Here is a 19,806-nt window from a genome sequence, read left to right as displayed (position 1 = left end):
TGGGAACTGCTGCAACATATGATACATAAGTGTATATGTGCCACAATTCTGCTGTCGCGCTGTTGACATTGAGGGGTACATTTTCAAAAGTGGGATGTTGCCCATAGCAACCAATCCGATTCTATCTTTTATCTTCTAGAACAGTGGTTCCTAAACTCGGTACTCAAGTCTCCCCAACAGTTCATGTTTCCCAGGTCACCACACAGAATCACAAGTGAAATAATTAGCTCCACCTGTGGATCTTTTAAAATGTGTCAGTGAATAAAGAGTGCACCTGCCGGGTGACCTGGAAAATGTGCACTGGTTGGGAGTACTTGAGGATGGAGGTTAGGAACCACTGCTCTAGAAGGTGCTAAATAAGTAGAATCGGTACTTATGTAGTTTCACGGCGCCAGCATGGCGCCATGCTACTTCAGGGCCGTGAAACTACACAAGTACCGTAGAATCTGATTGGTTGCTATGGGCAACATCCTATCTTCAATAGAATTCTCATCTTAGTAAATGTACCACTTACAGTGCTATAAACAGAAGTGTGTGCAGCATATGTACAATGTATAACACTGTGAATTACTGTAGGCTCAATATAGGAATGATAATATAAAACATTTCAAACAGCCACCTGGGGGTTAAACCAAACTCACAGAAATCCAACATGTGCTATATGTACCAGATATAGGGACTCTGGATCCGGTTTGCACAAGGAAAGTGCGTTATGCAGAACAAAAGAGGGACTTGTAATAGAGGTTGTGGTATAGGGGTCCGATAGTCGGGATCCTGACTGGCCGGACCCAGACAGCATGGTGAGCGCAACTAAGCCCCTTGCGGGCTCGCTGCGCGAGCCACCTATTCTATTCTCCCTCTATGGGGGTGGTGGACCCCCACGAGGGAAAATAGCCGACGGCCGTCGGTAACCCGGCTGTCGGTGCTTTGACAGTCGTTATTCCGACGTTGGGTAAATGACTGTCGGGACCCCGTCCGACCCCAGTAATAGAAGCAGGTACCCGATGCGGACAACTGCATGTCTGAGACACAGTAGTGTTATGCAGGGATAACTTCTGATTCACAATCTATGAAACTCTGGCACAGCTGGCTAGGCTACCTTGGATATGACAGTGTCCATAAACTTGACAGGAGTTTGTTGCTTATGCTCTTATGCTTAGAACAACGGTTGCCTGTAGTGTATGTCTGAATTATTTTCCATGGGAAAGAGGAAACAGCCTACTCTCTACAAATACTGCTACAGCTGATCAACATCTATGTAACCTTACAGATTACCACAAATGAATACTAGAGTAGTGCAAAGCTACAGGAAATACAAGTTCTTAAAATGTCCTAAGTATAGTATTAAATTCATTCCAACAGTACTACTTTTATGTAACAAAACAGGTTGTTAGTGTTGGCCAAAGCATAACTGCTTAATTCAGTGCTGTACCCCATTTCAGTTTTGACGACAGCTAAAATTTTCCCTTTACATCTAATGCAATTTCCAGATTTTTCCCTCCTCACTGTTGCTATAAATAACATTTTCTACCATCTGACCGGCCACTGGTCTCCGATGGACAGAACACTGCTGGTGATAGTCTGTGCGACTCTACTTTCACAGTACTTCTAATCGTTTTGAGATAGTTTATGCTGCGTGTTTATGTTTGTGTGTCTTGAAACAACAGGGCTTTGGTTTACATGAAAGGGCACGCAATGATAACCAGTTATAAGCCCCATACACACCAGATTATATTGTTCACAATATCAGTCAGAAAGAGGATACTGAGCGATATTGTCTAGTGCAGGGGTGGCCAAACCGGTCCTCGAGATCTACCAACGGTCCACGTTTTCCAGGTTACCTAGCTGATGCACAGCTGCAGTCATTACTACCTGTCACATTTTAAAACATGCTGCATTCATTCCTACTATTGATCCACAGGTTGCCTAGAAAACATGCACCGTTGGTAGATCTTGAGAACAGGTTTGGCCACCCCTGGTCTAGTGTGTACACTCAATATAATTAACTATGCGCGCTCCCAAGCATCGTTAACAAACCCCTCCCTTGTCTAAAAATGTAAATACTAGGAGGTCCTGGTCAATGACTGCCATGCTGCAGCATGGCCTTCGCTACCTCCGCGCCCCGCCCCCTCCTCCTTTCTGTCCCTTCTTCTCTGGCACCGTCAAGTGTATATGAACTTTCACCTCGCCACCGCCAATATCAGTGTGTGAGGTTTTTTAGAAGGGGGAGATGTTGTCCATAAAAAAGGATTCTAGCTTTTATATCTAGAATGTGCATGATAATTGAAAAGTAGGATCTGATTGGTGTATATAAAACTTGATGCTAAATCACATTTTATGGTCATTATCACCTGCATGATTATTCTAAAGCAGTGTTTTTCAACCACTGTGCCGTGGCACACTAGTGTGCCTTGAGCTGTTCTCAAGTGTGCCCCCAGATCTTGAGATGCCCAAACCAGTTTACAGCCACCACCAGTTCACTGTTTTTTACTGGTCTCTTCCTTTCATGTAAAGGGCCAATGTATTTTACTTGTGTTACCTGCGGGGACCAGTGTGATTGTTTTTTATATAGGGGCCTTTAGGGTTTTTTCCCCTGTGGGGGCCAATGTGTTTTGCCCTGTGGGGATCTCATGGTGTGCCTCGGCAACTTTAAAATCTTATTTAGTGTGCCACATGGCAAAAAGGTTGAAAATCAACTGTTCTAAAGTGATCTTGCAGTACAATTAACTTTCTACAATAAGCAACTCTATACGCGCTGCAATTGCCCCTCTAGTGGCCATATATTTTATTGTTCAGCAGGTGGCTTTATCTTAGAAAATAAGAATGACTTTATTCAGGGGATACATACAGATGACCGTCAGTGGGGATGCAGGCATCTGTATTCTGATATGCTGATGGAGGGATTCCCGATAAGGGTCTGGTATGTATAATTTGCTTACCCCAAACCTAAGTCCCCTCACTAGCGGTCTAAACCCCCCCAACCCTAGACCACCCATGCATACTTACTTTCATCATCCCGGCAGTCGGGATCCCGGTGCTGGCATACTCCTTGCTGTTGGGATTCCTGTGCCGGCCTCCTTGCGGTAGTTGGGATGCCAATGTCTGTATTGTGAATGCATCCCGTTATTCAGTTCTTGTTCACAAGATTTCAGAAACATGCATGCAAACCAACCTATGTTTTAGACTGTTCTATTGCATGATCTATAGAGTTTTATACACACCTATATAACCGATATTGTAATGGCAGTGTGCATTACATTAGAAACTGCATTGTATAATCTGAAATGCTGCATTAATGCACTTGTAATCTATTTATCATGCAAGCTTGTGCCCCCGCATTATCTATCAGTTCTCAGGGCTGCGGTCAGAATGACAATGTTTGCTCCTCTCCTGGACATTACATATATGTACATTCAGTACCTTTATTTTCCTTTCCTGCCGTTATACTTAACAATATAACCAAGCTGCATCTAATATGTAAGTTGTACAATTTTATTCAAAATGTATTACTAAGAATAATACAGACATTTTCAAAAGTTGCCTTTCTAATGCCTACAATAACAAACACCTAAAGAATCAAACACACAAAATAAATATAAAGTGAGAAATGTTGCACGAATTGAGCTGGACCAGAAAAGTCGACATATACCATTCAACATTTTGGTAACCCTATGAATGTTTTTGACAGTTATACCGGTTCCTATTGTTATTATTAGAAGATCAAGCTCAAGGTGCGATCTTTCTACAAACAGAAACAGACCCCACCACGATAATGAGTGGTTTGAAAGCAGAATATGTATTGTTTTATGCCCAAATGGAAACACGTACTGGATAACGAAATGCACAGTCAATGTTTACCTGCATATGTGCTGTAAGAAGGAGTTAATCGCTCGCCCCAGTTTTCACTTGTATGTCCTGCTTCAGAATCTACAGGGTTAAAGGCACAGGAAAGAAGGGAAGAAGCAAACAGGTAAAGTAGAGGAAAGTGATAGCACAAGAAGAAAAGAGTAGGACACCCCACTGAGGGGAAGCTGCTACTCAACAAAAATGGGGATTTCACAAATCTTTCTTTGGGTACCCAGTGACAAACAATATTTTTTTTGTGTGCATTATTTCCCAATTTTGCACATGCAGTCCTAAAATAGTTACAACAACATCATGTGTTTCGTTCATGATCTATAACATTCACAAATCAGCATTGCAATGATTAAACCACATGATATAGTATTCTAGTAAGCATTATTCTTGTAAAACAGGGATGAAGGACTGCTGTACAATCAAACATCACATGCTTTGAACAAAGTCAATTGCACAGCGAAAGGCTGTTTTGTTTACTTTCCAGCTATAACATTATGACAACATAATGTACAGCGTGCAGGGGGTCTTCACTGTGCAACCCATGGGTTGTTAGTGAGGATGGCTGAACTCCTAGTCTAAGTCGGTGACATAAGGATTGAGTTAGTAGTGCTGCAATAATGAAATTACAGCTGCACATTAAAGAAACTAGATCTAGGTTTTGGCTGCAGACATATGGCATAAGTTGGACTTTGTGCCATTACAGGATCACATTTTAGATTTTTTTTAAATGCATTAAGCAATATCCGTTTACAATTAAGGACTTAAATTTCATTGAAGATTCTTGGAAAAACATATTTAAACGTATGGTCCACCTTATGATAACACCCCCACCCCCTTAAAGACCCCACTAAAATATAACATTTGAGGGAGGCTGGATTCCTCCTCAATGGGGCTCCCAACCAGTTCTGAACTCAGGAGAAGTACAAACAAAAAATGACCAGGCTGGTGACTGCACTGGGCAGGAGCTTCACTAAATGTGGCAACGGACAGGAGCTGCCGCCAATTCAATCTGCTGCAGTATTTAACACACAGTTCCTAGCCTTATTGCTTGATTAACTTGGTCAGACTACAGGCTTCCAGTAGCAATTGGCCTGTGCACATCCTTTGTGTCTCACAATGCAGCATGGGCATCTGCGTATGGGCAACATTGGAGTGGAGTGTGGATAATGTATAAAGTGTCCCCCCCAGCAATGTTTAGGTAATACATATTCTAAAGTATTAGCACCATTAAGAACACTTTTAAAAAGAAAGTATAATTCTTCAACATTGTTAAAGCAGGCCTGGCCGGGGGAGCAGACTTTGTAAATCAGAATCACCCCCCCCCCCTTAAAATAAAATTAAAAAAATAACCCCGGTTGTTTACAAATGTTAAAATCCCTTCTTGTCCTACAGTAATTGGATAGTTGCCTAATGACTATAAGTTAATCTAAAGAAATAAACAAGAATCCATTAAGGCTCATTTTCCATTTATAATGAAAATCAACTAACTGGATATAAACATTTTATTTTGCCCATTCCATAAGTACAAGTGTAATAGGGACAAAAGCTTTTTATGGTTGCAATAAATTCCCTGGCATTCCAGACAAGTGAAGCAAAATTAATATTTGCTTAATTTGACTTGACAATGCTGCAAAGGGCTTGCTGACAGCAGTAGTTATAATAGAAATCGTAGTGTTTTCCACTGACTAGGTGCGCTACAGTATTTACCTTTAAGTTCTGACAAGTTACACTGTTTACAGCGATACTGCAAAACACACTTTAGATACCATGTTAATATTATGAATTTTGCTGCTATACTTGAACAATCCTGTACGCTATACCCGAATAGCTGTCTGTGTAACAACAAATGTCTCAAGAGGATGTGAAAATCAGGGTTGCCTCCACACTACTAAAGATTATGCCCTCCTCCTACTCAACGAATTTGGTCTAATTTTAGGTATGTGCACACTGAAACTATAAGTGGTCTAAAGAAATGGCAAGGAAACATAAAAAATGACTGACCCAGAAGTGTAACAAAACACAAAAAGTTTCACATATATGAAAGCATCTCATCAATGCAGCACCCTTTGTTTATTAACAATGGAAACACTGGGGCCTACATACATAGGGCCTTATTCTAGTTCACAAAATCCTTCTTAGATGGACAAAACCATGTGCACTGCAGGGGGTGGGGGGGGGGGTAAATGTAAAATGTGCAGAGAATTCAATCTAAAGATATTTTGTTTCTGTGCAGGGTAAATACTGGCTGCTTTATATTTACACTGCAATATAGATCTCACTTTGAAGTAAAACCCCACCAAATCTCATTCTCTCTGCACAAGTAACATCTGCCCCACCAGCAGTGCACATGGTTTTGTCCATCTAAGAAGGAATTTGAACTAGAATAACCCCCATAGTGAGTGTGCTGAGCTATGCTGGATCACTCAGCACACACACAGCGATGAGCAAACACTGCCAATGACTATATTTATGGTCCCTGCTCATTCTTCATGCTACCTGTGATAGAGTGGGGACGCCCACTGGTATTGCTGGCCCCCTACACACACAGCAATGTAGGGTAATTTTGTAAACGATCTAGTCAAATTGCTTAGAAAATCGATGTGCGTGTAGGCCCCATTAGAGACCTGTATTAACAATTAAGACCCCTCAAAAAAAAAAAAAAAAAAAAATAAAAAAAACCCACAATGCATTTAAAAGGTGTCTCAATACATATGATATTAAGCACAAAAAAGCTTGGGGACTTAACCTCACTAAATCCATTTGGAATGTAAATGATTCTTCAATCGGGATGCAGTATGCCCTAGGGCAGTGATGGCTAACCTTGACACTTCAGCTGTTGTTGAACTACACATCCCATAATGCCCTGCAACAGTTTAAGCATGGCCAAATAGAAAAACCGTAGAAGGGCATGCTGGGATGTGAAGATCTACAACAGCTGGCGTGTCAAGGTTAGCCATCACTGCCTTAGGGCATATAATAATCTGCAGACTATACCATAGCCAGGGTCACCTAATAAACTATGTAGAAAATGGACTCTTTGCTTCTACTTGTGCATTTTTTTTTTACTCATTTGTACCAAGTGGCAGTAGACATAATGGGAGTACTATAAAAAAAACAGCAAGGCAGGTGCCTACGGTTGCGCATCAAAATGTAAAATAAGCCACAAGAAAAGGCAGGAAAGCACAGCACTGGGGTGCGTTAAACCTATTTTTTGGACATACAATCATATGATTGTATACCTAATGTCATGCCATCAAACACCCTATAAAATGACATGTGATCGCATGCAATTTTGTGGCAGTTGCGTTGCGATGCGATGGCCCGGGGCTGAGAGCAGTGAATAAATTACATAGAAAAATCGCATGGCCCTAAAATGGTCCATGCGATGCGAATTCACTACGCAGAATAGCCCACTAAGCAAATTGCTTAGTGGGCGCCGTGCTAGGAAACAAGTACCAATGCAAATACTGTATACTACAATTGAATGATATGCTCCTACTTTGCACAATGTGGTCTGTAACTGAGAAGTCACCAGATTTTCTTAGAATAACTGGAAGTTATAATTTCCTGGTGAATAAAGACTGGCCACACACATGAAATCATGTGATATTAAAGCATTTCTCTCTAGTCTTAAGCCTCATACACACTAGGCGATATAGTAAAGATATCTTGTCATCATATGATAGGAAAATGTACAAACACCTCTATGTGTATACCGAAGCGATTGATGTGTTACCAAGACAAATATACTTCTATATAGAAAAACATCCTCACTGAGATAAATGTAATGACCATCACCAAGAAGTTTCATCACAAATCCCAGATACCACATTATTAATAACCACATGTCAAATTTAAGTGTAAAGCTCTCAAAATACACACGGTTCTTACTACATATGCCAAAATTACAGGAAGATGTACACCTGCACTTCAACTGTTAGAAGTTGGGAAAAGAAAGAAAAAAAATAGGATTTTAATACCTACCAGTAAATCCTTTTCTCGGAGTCTATATGGGATATTGGGGATTTCATCATAACGTATGGGAGAAGAGAGGTATCCGCAGGAGACGGGCACATAGAAGCTCTTTCACTGGGTGTACTGGCTCCTCCCCTCTACTTCCTCCCACATGACCAGTTAATATGAAAACTGTGCCCGAAGGAATGGAAAGTATATGAGAAAAGGATATAACTATGTGTTAACATATAAATGTAGTAAAATGGTGACATGCAACCAGCACACCCATAACTCAACAATGGCCAAGAACAAGATTGGCAATATAACTGAAGTCAAGAAACCGTATAATTCAAGATAACAACAGGATCCATCAGTCAGGATCAACAAGGCAGCAAGATCCCACACTGAGGCAGGCGCCCAATATCCCATATGGACTCCGAGAAAAGGATTTACTGGTAGGCATTAAAATCCTATTTTCTCTATCATCCATATGGGATATTGGTTATTTCATCCGAACGTATGAGAATTATACCCAAGATTCAAGGACGGGTGGGAACGTGCAGAGATTGCTGCAGTACCACATTACGAAACTGAATGCCCTCTTTGGCAATGGTGTCAAAGAGGACAAATGTATGTTGGCTCGACCACGTAGCTGCCCTATATAGCTGCAGAGCTGAAACACCCCGGGCAGCCACCCAGGATGCAACCACTGCCCTGGTAGAATGAGCGCTAACAGTATCAGGGCCAGGCAGGCCAGCCACAGAATAAGCCTGTTTCATAGCAACACAAAGCCAGCAAGGAATTTATTGCTTTGAGGCTGGGCATCGTACAAAACAAAGAGGGAATCTGTTTTCCGAAGCCTAGCCGTCCTCTGGACGTACAGCTTGAGAGCCTGAACCACATCCAACGTAGCAGGGATCTCCGAGTGAGGCCCACCTGCTGGAACCACAATAGGCTGGTTCAAATGAAATACTGAAACAACCTTTGGAAGAAACCGTGGGTTTATTCTGAGCTCCGCCCTATCCTCATGGAATATGAGGTATGGGCTCTTGCAAGACAGAGCGCCCAGCTCTGACACCCTCCGTGCTGAAGCCAAAGCTAACAGAACTGTCTTTCACATCAAGAATATTAACTCCACTGAATCCAGGGGTTCAAACCAAGAAGACTGCAAGAAATCTAAGGCCACCTCCAATTTCCATGGAGGTTTAGGCGGCACAAACGGGGGTTGAATCCGCAGCACCCTTGCAGGAAAGTCTGGACCTCCGGCAAAGAGGCCAATTTCCTCTGGAAGAAAATGGAGGGCCGAGATCTGTACCTTTAAGGAACCCAAACGTAGGCCCAACTCCAAACCAGACTGCAGAAAATAAAGGAAGCGGTCCAATTTAAATTCTGCTGGTGGAAACTAACTGCTACATATCTCCTCCAAATGTGGTGGTAATGTGCAAAAGTCATCGTAGAGATGATGGACGCATGCAATCCCTTGTGAGAAGAATCTGCCGCTCAACCTCCAGGCCGTTAAACGTAGTTGCTCTAAGGCCTGGCAGATGCAGGGACCCTGAGTGAGCAGGTCTCTTTCTTGAGGGAGGCGCCATGGGTCATCCGCTAACACTGCTTGAAGGTCCGCATACCACACTCTGCGAGGCCAGTTGGGAGCTATCAGAATTGCTTCCACGCCGTCGGATCTAAACTTTTTTAGAACCTTCACCAGAAATGGAATTGGTGAAGGAAATTAAATCAAACTAAAGTTCACTTCACCAATCACAAGAATATAACACATACAGAGGAGTAGGTTATACAAACACATAAGAAACACATAAACCAACACTAAATACACGCATATATAGTAATCGCACTGAAGGGGCACATAGTAACTATATATCTTAATGCACACTAAATCTCAGGAGGGAGGGTATAGAGAAAGGGAAGTAGATAAAAAGGGAGAGGAGGGGGGGGGGAGAAATACATAAGAATGAAATGGGTTAAAACTCCGACCCCCATGTCTGTCTGTCTCCCCACAGAAGGCATACAGACAAAAGCTTCACAGTGAGCACCCTTTCCTGAGGGCACATTTTCTTAAACTGGTCATGTGGGAGGAAGTAGAGGGGAGGAGCCAGTAAACCCAGTGAAAGAGCTTCTATGTGGCAGTCTCCTGCGGATAACTCTCTTCTATCCGCAGGATCGTTATGATGAAATCCCCAATATCCCATATGGATGATATATTTTTTTAGGCCAGGGTGCTGACCACCAAGCAGGGAACTTTTTTTTTTATTATTTTTAATCGGGAGGGCACAATTTATATTCAAAACAAACAATATATATATTATATATATATATATATATATATATATATATATATATAATTGCACACTGTACCCATTAAACATGGTCATAATTTTAGGCCAGGGTGCTGACCACCAAGCAGGGAACTTTTTTTTTTTTTATTTTTAATCGGGAGGGCACAATTTATATTCAAAACAAACAATATATATATTATATATTATATATTATATATATATATATATATATATATATATATATATATATATATATATATATATATATATATATATATATATATAATTGCACACTGTACCCATTAAACATGGTCATAATCTGCTATGCCCATTACATATTCTTCAGTTGTAGTGACAGCTACGCATTATGGCACACACTGTAATGCCTCTTACACACACACACCATAATGCCCACTCACACACACGATCGCATACACCGTAATACCAATTAGACATAGTTACACGCTGAAAGTTCTCAGAGGCATGTCAGCATGGTGGGGGGCAGCGTAAGGGCGCACAGTGCCACACACAAAAGGGCAGGTGCATTTTGAGGTTTTAAAAATGGGCAGGGTGCAGCACCCTGTAAAAGATGCTTAGAGGGAACACACACACACACACACATATATATATTATATGTGTGTGTGTGTATATCTGTTCCCTCTAAGCTTCTTTTATGTAGCTTTCACATCACACTTTTAAAACAGTATATTGCCGTTTTTTTGCCTTTTAAAACGTTTAAGGCTGCAGTGTGAAAGTGTCATAGTTGAAATACCATTTAAAGTTAACTGGTATTTCAACACGTTTAAAAAGCAGAGTCCTACCCGTTTTAAAGCCAATTCAGAGCCGTTTTTTGTGCTGTCTGAATGGCACTGAAATGGTATTTAGTAAAAAATAAAGGTTAGAGCACTGTGATAGGCTGTCCCTTGTCTTGTGTCCCTTCCCTGAACCAGGAAATAAGCTGTGGGTAGAATCGTGTTCAGAGGTTAAACGGCTTGACTGGTGATGTGAATGGAACTTAAACGGTATTTTTAAATGGTAATCTGCTGCAATATGAACACTAGACCCGTTTAAAATACCATTTAAAATTACAGTTTATCAAAACGTTTCAAAATGTTTTATGTGATGTGAAAGCTACAATACAGTATGCTGCACCTTGTTTACAAACACAAATGTTTATGTATGTATATATGTGTATTACATTAGCAAGCGACCAGTATTACCTGTATCAGAATCTCTTTCCTCATCTCTAGGAGGGCTGATAGTGAAGGGAAGCTTTCGTTTCATAGCGGACTTCTCTTTCATTTCTTTCCCAACTTCACTCCGACCCAATTTAGGAGTTCGAGCATATGACGTGATCTTTTCCTTATTCTAGAACAAGGCAGAATATGCAATTACTCAAACTTTACTAGAATGCAACAATAACTAAGCAAAGAAAGCAAAACCTACAACCCAGAAGAGCTGTAAATGTCATTCCCACAAAAAAAAACACGAAATTCCATTAGCACACTTTACCCAGGTTCAAATTTATACCACGATAATATCATTGTGGTTTTTCACCACAACACAAATACAGATATCGGCAAGTGTAGTTGCAGCTCAGAAATGGAAAAAAAAAACTACCATAGAAGCAATTGTAACTCATCTGCAATTGTGTACACCTTCGCATATGGCATTAGCGACACAGGCGCCATGTTCCTCTGTATACATGTTATCCGTGTAAGTCAGATACATTCACCAAAAACATCCATGACAAGGCTGCGCTGTTACAACCACTCCCATTTACCCCTACTCCAATGCGCACCTTCCTGTTGATCACTTTGCAACTAAATCCTCATTGTGTGCAGAATGCCAGTAGCACCTGCGCAATGTCAATAGCAGCACGTGCACAGTCAGCCGATAATGACTCAGTTCCATGAAACATGGAATTTACATCCATATATGAACCAGGTCTATTAGACAATATATTGTCCAATCCTACGATCTGTATTCGATCACAGGAACCATTGTATAGTGTACACCCCCAATTTACCCTTTGATGAATGGTTCTCCCATCTGATGACCTGCACGCTATATAGGATGATACAATATAATATGTAATGTGGTAGTTACATTACCCCTGTGACAATATATGGTGTTACATAGTTACATAGTAGGTAAGGCTGAAAAAAAAAGACTTTCGTCCATCTAGAGCAGTGGTTCCCAACCTCGGGTACTCTGCAGACCAGTTGGGGGTACTTGAAAATAATATTGGTAATGGCGGATGATGAAAAGGTCTTTTGATGGCTGAAGAAGACCCATTGCCATGGAGATAAACCATGTTGTGTCATATGCCTGACCAGCAATCCACTGGGAGCTTCCCAAGCTGCCCTCAGACATCAGCAGTCATCTGCCCCGCACTAACTAAGGTGGAGGAAGCAGCGGCATTAATCCTACGGGTGTTAACAGGAATCCTGGAGATAATACACAACCAGTGTCTAGACACAGAAGGGCATGATTCCTTGCTGTATACTACTCCTCTGCTCCTCCTTAATATAAGGACATGCATAGGATCCGCATACCGCTAAGTACTGTCCATATTTAAAAATGAGAGGAGGGGGTACTTATCAATGAAAAGCCTAATTAAGGGGTACGGGAGAGAAAAAAGGTTGGGAACCACTGATCTAGAGCAACCTAGGATGCTATAATAGATTATCCAATGCTGTATACTATGTTCCGATATTTTAGAGACATATTATAATTCTTATTTGTACCCATGGATGTTTTTAACCAGTAAGTGTTTGTCCAACCTTATTTTGAACGCATTCATTGTGTCGGCCGACACAACCTCACCAGGAAGAGAGTTCCAGAGTTTGACTGCTCTCACCGTAAAGAATTTTTTTTTCTTCTAGATGAACAAAATCTTTTTTTTCTTCTAATCTATACTCGTGTCCTAGATTCCTTTCTAGTAGAAAAAAGGGTGCTTGACAGTTCCTTTTATTTATTTATTTATTTATTAACAGTTTCTTATATAGCGCAGCATATTCCGTTGCGCTTTACAATAGCCCCTGATATATTTGTACATGTTGAGCATGTCCCCCCCCTTAGTGTCTCTTTTCTAATGTAAATTGTCCAATTTTGCTTAATCTCTCCTCGTAGCTTAAGTTCCCCATTCCCCTAATAAGCTTTGTTGACCGTCAATATATGGTGTATGACAGATCATGTAATTTACACGACATGATGACGACCGAATTATGTTTTTCAGTCCTTTAAGGATATATTGTATAGTGTGTACCCAGTTTAAGTAGCTAAATCTGTGTTGCTATACATGGGGAATTTGATGCTAGTCACATCTGTAGATGGCTGAAATATATCACAAATAGATTTAAACAGCCCAAAGTAATGAGAAAATATATTAATAGAAGTTTAGAAGTACTAGGGCAAGCTGTGACAGAGTTGGACAGTGTGCCACTGCTGCAGGGCTTGAAATGTCTCTTTCCAATGCAACGGTGAAAACCTGCCATTCCACAATATGACATTCATAGCAACTTAAGATTCTTCCAAGAACCCAATTCCAATCAAACCTTAGTCAAGCTATGTCTTAGCCAACTTTGTAAAGCAGACTAATTGCTGTGTTAATGAAAATGTGCTCAGATGTAATTGCTATTTAAATGGATAATCTACTAATGAAGCAGTACTTATCCATGCAGAATGAAGTCATGATCACACATTTAAAAAAAGCAGCCAGATGATATAACATAAAAACAAAACCACAAACACTGTTTAGATATTAATAAAACAAAATAAATAAATAAAAAACCCAATACATTATTTTTGTTACTAAATTATACAGTTACCCACAGAAACCAGACTATAGAGAATACATATTCTATGGATTATCACAATTTCCCAATACTACGATGCATGGTTTGTGGAATCAGGGATATTCAGCCCCTTCATGACAGAGCCAGTTTGTGCCTTCATGACAGAGCCCTTTTTTTCAAATCTGACATGTCTCACTTAAGTGGGGATAACTTTTTTTTGCTTTTACTTATCCCAGTGATTTTGAGATTGTTTTCTCGTGACACATTGTACTTCAAGTTAGTGGTAAATTTTCGTCGATACAGTCTGTGTTTTTTTGTGAAAAATACCAAAATATCGTGAAAAAATGGAAAATTTAGCAATTTGCAAAATGTTAAATTTTCTGCTTGTGAGACAAATAATCATACCACTCAAAATAGTTAATAACTAACATAGACCATATGTCTACTTTATGTTTCCATCATTATTTCAACTTCCTTTTAATTTTTTTGGACACTAGGAGGCTTACAATATGAATAGCAAATTCTCAAATTTTCATGAAAATTTCAAACACTGATTTTTTTAGGGACCAGTTCAGTTCTGATGTGACTTTGAGGGACTTGTATGTGAGACACCCCCATAAATGATGCCATTTCAAAAACTGCACCCCTCACAGTATTCAAAACAGCATTTTGGAAGTTTGTTAACCCTTTAGGTGTTTCACAGGAATTAAAACAAAGTGTAGGTGAAATTTCAAAATTTCTTTTTTTTTGCAGAGTTTCAATTTTAATACATTTTTTTAACGAATACAGTAGATTTTACTAGAGAAATGTGACTAAAAATTGATTCCCCCAATTCTTTTGTTTTCAAAAATATCCTATATGTGGCCCTAGTGTGCACGTTGACCAAACCACAGGCTTCATAATATAAGGAGCACCTACTTGAATTTGGAGCCTCCTTTTTATGAGATTTTTTTTTAGGCACCATGTAGGTTTCTAGGCACCATAAGTGCTAAAAGTTAGGAACCTCCCCCACAAGTCACCCCATTTTGCAATCTACACCCCTCAGGGAATTCATCTAGGGGTATAGTGTACATTTCAAACCCCCAGGGGTTTCACCAATTTTGGTACAACTGGGATGTGAAAATGGAAAATTACATTTTTTTACACAAACATGCAGTTCTGGCTCAAAATTTTTCATTTTCACAAGGAATGAAGGAGACAAAGCACCCCAAAATCTGTGCCCCAATTTCTCCCGAGTACGGCAATGCCTCACATGTGACCAAAAAATACCAGTTGGGTGCATGGCAGGACTCAGAAGGGAAGGAGTGATTTTTGGATTTTGCAGCAAAGATTTTGGTGGAATGAATGGTGGGTGCTATGTTGCATTAGCAAGACTCCCAAAGCACCAATACAGTGGAACCCCCCCACAAGTCACCCCATTTTGCAAAGTACACCCCTCAGGGAATTCATCTAGGGGTATAGTGTACATTTCAAACCCCCAGGGGTTTCACCAATTTTGGTACAACTGGGATGTGAAAATGGAAAATTACATTTTTTTACACAAACATGCAGTTCTGGCTCAAAATTTTTCATTTTCACAAGGAATGAAGGAGACAAAGCACCCCAAAATCTGTGCCCCAATTTCTCCCGAGTACGGCAATGCCTCACATGTGACCAAAAAATACCAGTTGGGTGCATGGCAGGACTCAGAAGGGAAGGAGTGATTTTTGGATTTTGCAGCACAGATTCTGGTGGAATGAATGGTGGGTGCTATGTTGCACCAATACAGTGGAACCCCCCCACAAGTCACCCCATTTTGCAAAGTACACCCCTCAGGGAATTCATCTAGGGGTATAGTGTACATTTCAAACCCCCAGGGGTTTCACCAATTTTGGTACAACTGGGATGTGAAAATGGAAAATTACATTTTTTTACACAAACATGCAGTTCTGGCTCAAAATTTTTCATTTTCACAAGGAATGAAGGAGACAAAGCACCCCAAAATCTGTGCCCCAATTTCTCCCGAGTACGGCAATGCCTCACATGTGACCAAAAAATACCAGTTGGGTGCATGGCAGGACTCAGAAGGGAAGGAGTGATTTTTGGATTTTGCAGCAAAGATTTTGGTGGAATGAATGGTGGGTGCTATGTTGCATTAGCAAGACTCCCAAAGCACCAATACAGTGGAACCCCCCCACAAGTCACCCCATTTTGCAAAGTACACCCCTCAGGGAATTCATCTAGGGGTATAGTGTACATTTCAAACCCCCAGGGGTTTCACCAATTTTGGTACAACTGGGATGTGAAAATGGAAAATTACATTTTTTTACACAAACATGCAGTTCTGGCTCAAAATTTTTCATTTTCACAAGGAATGAAGGAGACAAAGCACCCCAAAATCTGTGCCCCAATTTCTCCCGAGTACGGCAATGCCTCACATGTGACCAAAAAATACCAGTTGGGTGCATGGCAGGACTCCGAAGGGAAGGAGTGATTTTTGGATTTTGCAGCAAAGATTTTGGTGGAATGAATGGTGGGTGCTATGTTGCATTAGCAAGACTCCCAAAGCACCAATACAGTGGAACCCCCCCACAAGTCACCCCATTTTGCAAAGTACACCCCTCAGGGAATTCATCTAGGGGTATAGTGTACATTTCAAACCCCCAGGGGTTTCACCAATTTTGGTACAACTGGGATGTGAAAATGGAAAATTACATTTTTTTACACAAACATGCAGTTCTGGCTCAAAATTTTTCATTTTCACAAGGAATGAAGGAGACAAAGCACCCCAAAATCTGTGCCCCAATTTCTCCCGAGTACGGCAATGCCTCACATGTGACCAAAAAATACCAGTTGGGTGCATGGCAGGACTCCGAAGGGAAGGAGTGATTTTTGGATTTTGCAGCAAAGATTTTGGTGGAATGAATGGTGGGTGCTATGTTGCATTAGCAAGACTCCCAAAGCACCAATACAGTGGAACCCCCCCACAAGTCACCCCATTTTGCAAAGTACACCCCTCAGGGAATTCATCTAGGGGTATAGTGTACATTTCAAACCCCCAGGGGTTTCACCAATTTTGGTACAACTGGGATGTGAAAATGGAAAATTACATTTTTTTACACAAACATGCAGTTCTGGCTCAAAATTTTTCATTTTCACAAGGAATGAAGGAGACAAAGCACCCCAAAATCTGTGCCCCAATTTCTCCCGAGTACGGCAATGCCTCACATGTGACCAAAAAATACCAGTTGGGTGCATGGCAGGACTCAGAAGGGAAGGAGTGATTTTTGGATTTTGCAGCAAAGATTTTGGTGGAATGAATGGTGGGTGCTATGTTGCATTAGCAAGACTCCCAAAGCACCAATACAGTGGAACCCCCCCACAAGTCACCCCATTTTGCAAAGTACACCCCTCAGGGAATTCATCTAGGGGTATAGTGTACATTTCAAACCCCCAGGGGTTTCACCAATTTTGGTACAACTGGGATGTGAAAATGGAAAATTACATTTTTTTACACAAACATGCAGTTCTGGCTCAAAATTTTTCATTTTCACAAGGAATGAAGGAGACAAAGCACCCCAAAATCTGTGCCCCAATTTCTCCCGAGTACGGCAATGCCTCACATGTGACCAAAAAATACCAGTTGGGTGCATGGCAGGACTCAGAAGGGAAGGAGTGATTTTTGGATTTTGCAGCACAGATTCTGGTGGAATGAATGGTGGGTGCTATGTTGCACCAATACAGTGGAACCCCCCCACAAGTCACCCCATTTTGCAAAGTACACCCCTCAGGGAATTCATCTAGGGGTATAGTGTACATTTCAAACCCCCAGGGGTTTCACCAATTTTGGTACAACTGGGATGTGAAAATGGAAAATTACATTTTTTTACACAAACATGCAGTTCTGGCTCAAAATTTTTCATTTTCACAAGGAATGAAGGAGACAAAGCACCCCAAAATCTGTGCCCCAATTTCTCCCGAGTACGGCAATGCCTCACATGTGACCAAAAAATACCAGTTGGGTGCATGGCAGGACTCAGAAGGGAAGGAGTGATTTTTGGATTTTGCAGCAAAGATTTTGGTGGAATGAATGGTGGGTGCTATGTTGCATTAGCAAGACTCCCAAAGCACCAATACAGTGGAACCCCCCCACAAGTCACCCCATTTTGCAAAGTACACCCCTCAGGGAATTCATCTAGGGGTATAGTGTACATTTCAAACCCCCAGGGGTTTCACCAATTTTGGTACAACTGGGATGTGAAAATGGAAAATTACATTTTTTTACACAAACATGCAGTTCTGGCTCAAAATTTTTCATTTTCACAAGGAATGAAGGAGACAAAGCACCCCAAAATCTGTGCCCCAATTTCTCCCGAGTACGGCAATGCCTCACATGTGACCAAAAAATACCAGTTGGGTGCATGGCAGGACTCCGAAGGGAAGGAGTGATTTTTGGATTTTGCAGCAAAGATTTTGGTGGAATGAATGGTGGGTGCTATGTTGCATTAGCAAGACTCCCAAAGCACCAATACAGTGGAACCCCCCCACAAGTCACCCCATTTTGCAAAGTACACCCCTCAGGGAATTCATCTAGGGGTATAGTGTACATTTCAAACCCCCAGGGGTTTCACCAATTTTGGTACAACTGGGATGTGAAAATGGAAAATTACATTTTTTTACACAAACATGCAGTTCTGGCTCAAAATTTTTCATTTTCACAAGGAATGAAGGAGACAAAGCACCCCAAAATCTGTGCCCCAATTTCTCCCGAGTACGGCAATGCCTCACATGTGACCAAAAAATACCAGTTGGGTGCATGGCAGGACTCAGAAGGGAAGGAGTGATTTTTGGATTTTGCAGCAAAGATTTTGGTGGAATGAATGGTGGGTGCTATGTTGCATTAGCAAGACTCCCAAAGCACCAATACAGTGGAACCCCCCCACAAGTCACCCCATTTTGCAAAGTACACCCCTCAGGGAATTCATCTAGGGGTATAGTGTACATTTCAAACCCCCAGGGGTTTCACCAATTTTGGTACAACTGGGATGTGAAAATGGAAAATTACATTTTTTTACACAAACATGCAGTTCTGGCTCAAAATTTTTCATTTTCACAAGGAATGAAGGAGACAAAGCACCCCAAAATCTGTGCCCCAATTTCTCCCGAGTACGGCAATGCCTCACATGTGACCAAAAAATACCAGTTGGGTGCATGGCAGGATTTAGAAGGGAAGGAGTGATTTTTGGATTTTGCAGCAAAGATTTTGGTGGAATGAATGGTGGGTGCTATGTTGCATTAGCAAGACTCCCAAAGCACCAATACAGTGGAACCCCCCCACAAGTCACCCCATTTTGCAAAGTACACCCCTCAGGGAATTCATCTAGGGGTATAGTGTACATTTCAAACCCCCAGGGGTTTCACCAATTTTGGTACAACTGGGATGTGAAAATGGAAAATTACATTTTTTTACACAAACATGCAGTTCTGGCTCAAAATTTTTCATTTTCACAAGGAATGAAGGAGACAAAGCACCCCAAAATCTGTGCCCCAATTTCTCCCGAGTACGGCAATGCCTCACATGTGACCAAAAAATACCAGTTGGGTGCATGGCAGGACTCAGAAGGGAAGGAGTGATTTTTGGATTTTGCAGCAAAGATTTTGGTGGAATGAATGGTGGGTGCTATGTTGCATTAGCAAGACTCCCAAAGCACCAATACAGTGGAACCCCCCCACAAGTCACCCCATTTTGCAAAGTACACCCCTCAGGGAATTCATCTAGGGGTATAGTGTACATTTCAAACCCCCAGGGGTTTCACCAATTTTGGTACAACTGGGATGTGAAAATGGAAAATTACATTTTTTTACACAAACATGCAGTTCTGGCTCAAAATTTTTCATTTTCACAAGGAATGAAGGAGACA

The 19,806-nt window shown here is 41.1% G+C and overlaps 1 protein-coding gene across 8 annotated transcripts in view; it reads right to left on the bottom strand.

The window, feature by feature from the left end:
• Nucleotides 1-19,806, bottom strand: part of ANKRD12 (ankyrin repeat domain 12) — a 120,184-nt gene that overhangs the window by 22,014 nt on the left and 78,364 nt on the right. For 6 of the 8 annotated variants that reach the window (XM_083187636.1, XM_083187632.1, XM_083187633.1 and 3 more), the window contains 3 exons: nucleotides 11,327-11,474; nucleotides 3,859-3,927; nucleotides 3,007-3,102 (listed from right to left, as the gene is read on the bottom strand). In XM_083187636.1, the coding sequence (XP_083043762.1) occupies nucleotides 3,007-3,102; nucleotides 3,859-3,927; nucleotides 11,327-11,474 (313 nt within the window). The remainder of the gene's footprint in view (nucleotides 1-3,006; nucleotides 3,103-3,858; nucleotides 3,928-11,326; nucleotides 11,475-19,806) is intronic. The other 2 variants (XM_083187637.1, XM_083187639.1) reach the window with 2 other exon arrangements.

The sequence above is a fragment of the Crinia signifera genome, chromosome 5, assembly GCF_055691185.1.
Source record: "Crinia signifera chromosome 5, ASM5569118v1, whole genome shotgun sequence".
Taxonomy (NCBI): Eukaryota; Metazoa; Chordata; class Amphibia; order Anura; family Myobatrachidae; genus Crinia; species Crinia signifera.
This window is presented reverse-complemented; position numbering and strand designations above follow the sequence as displayed.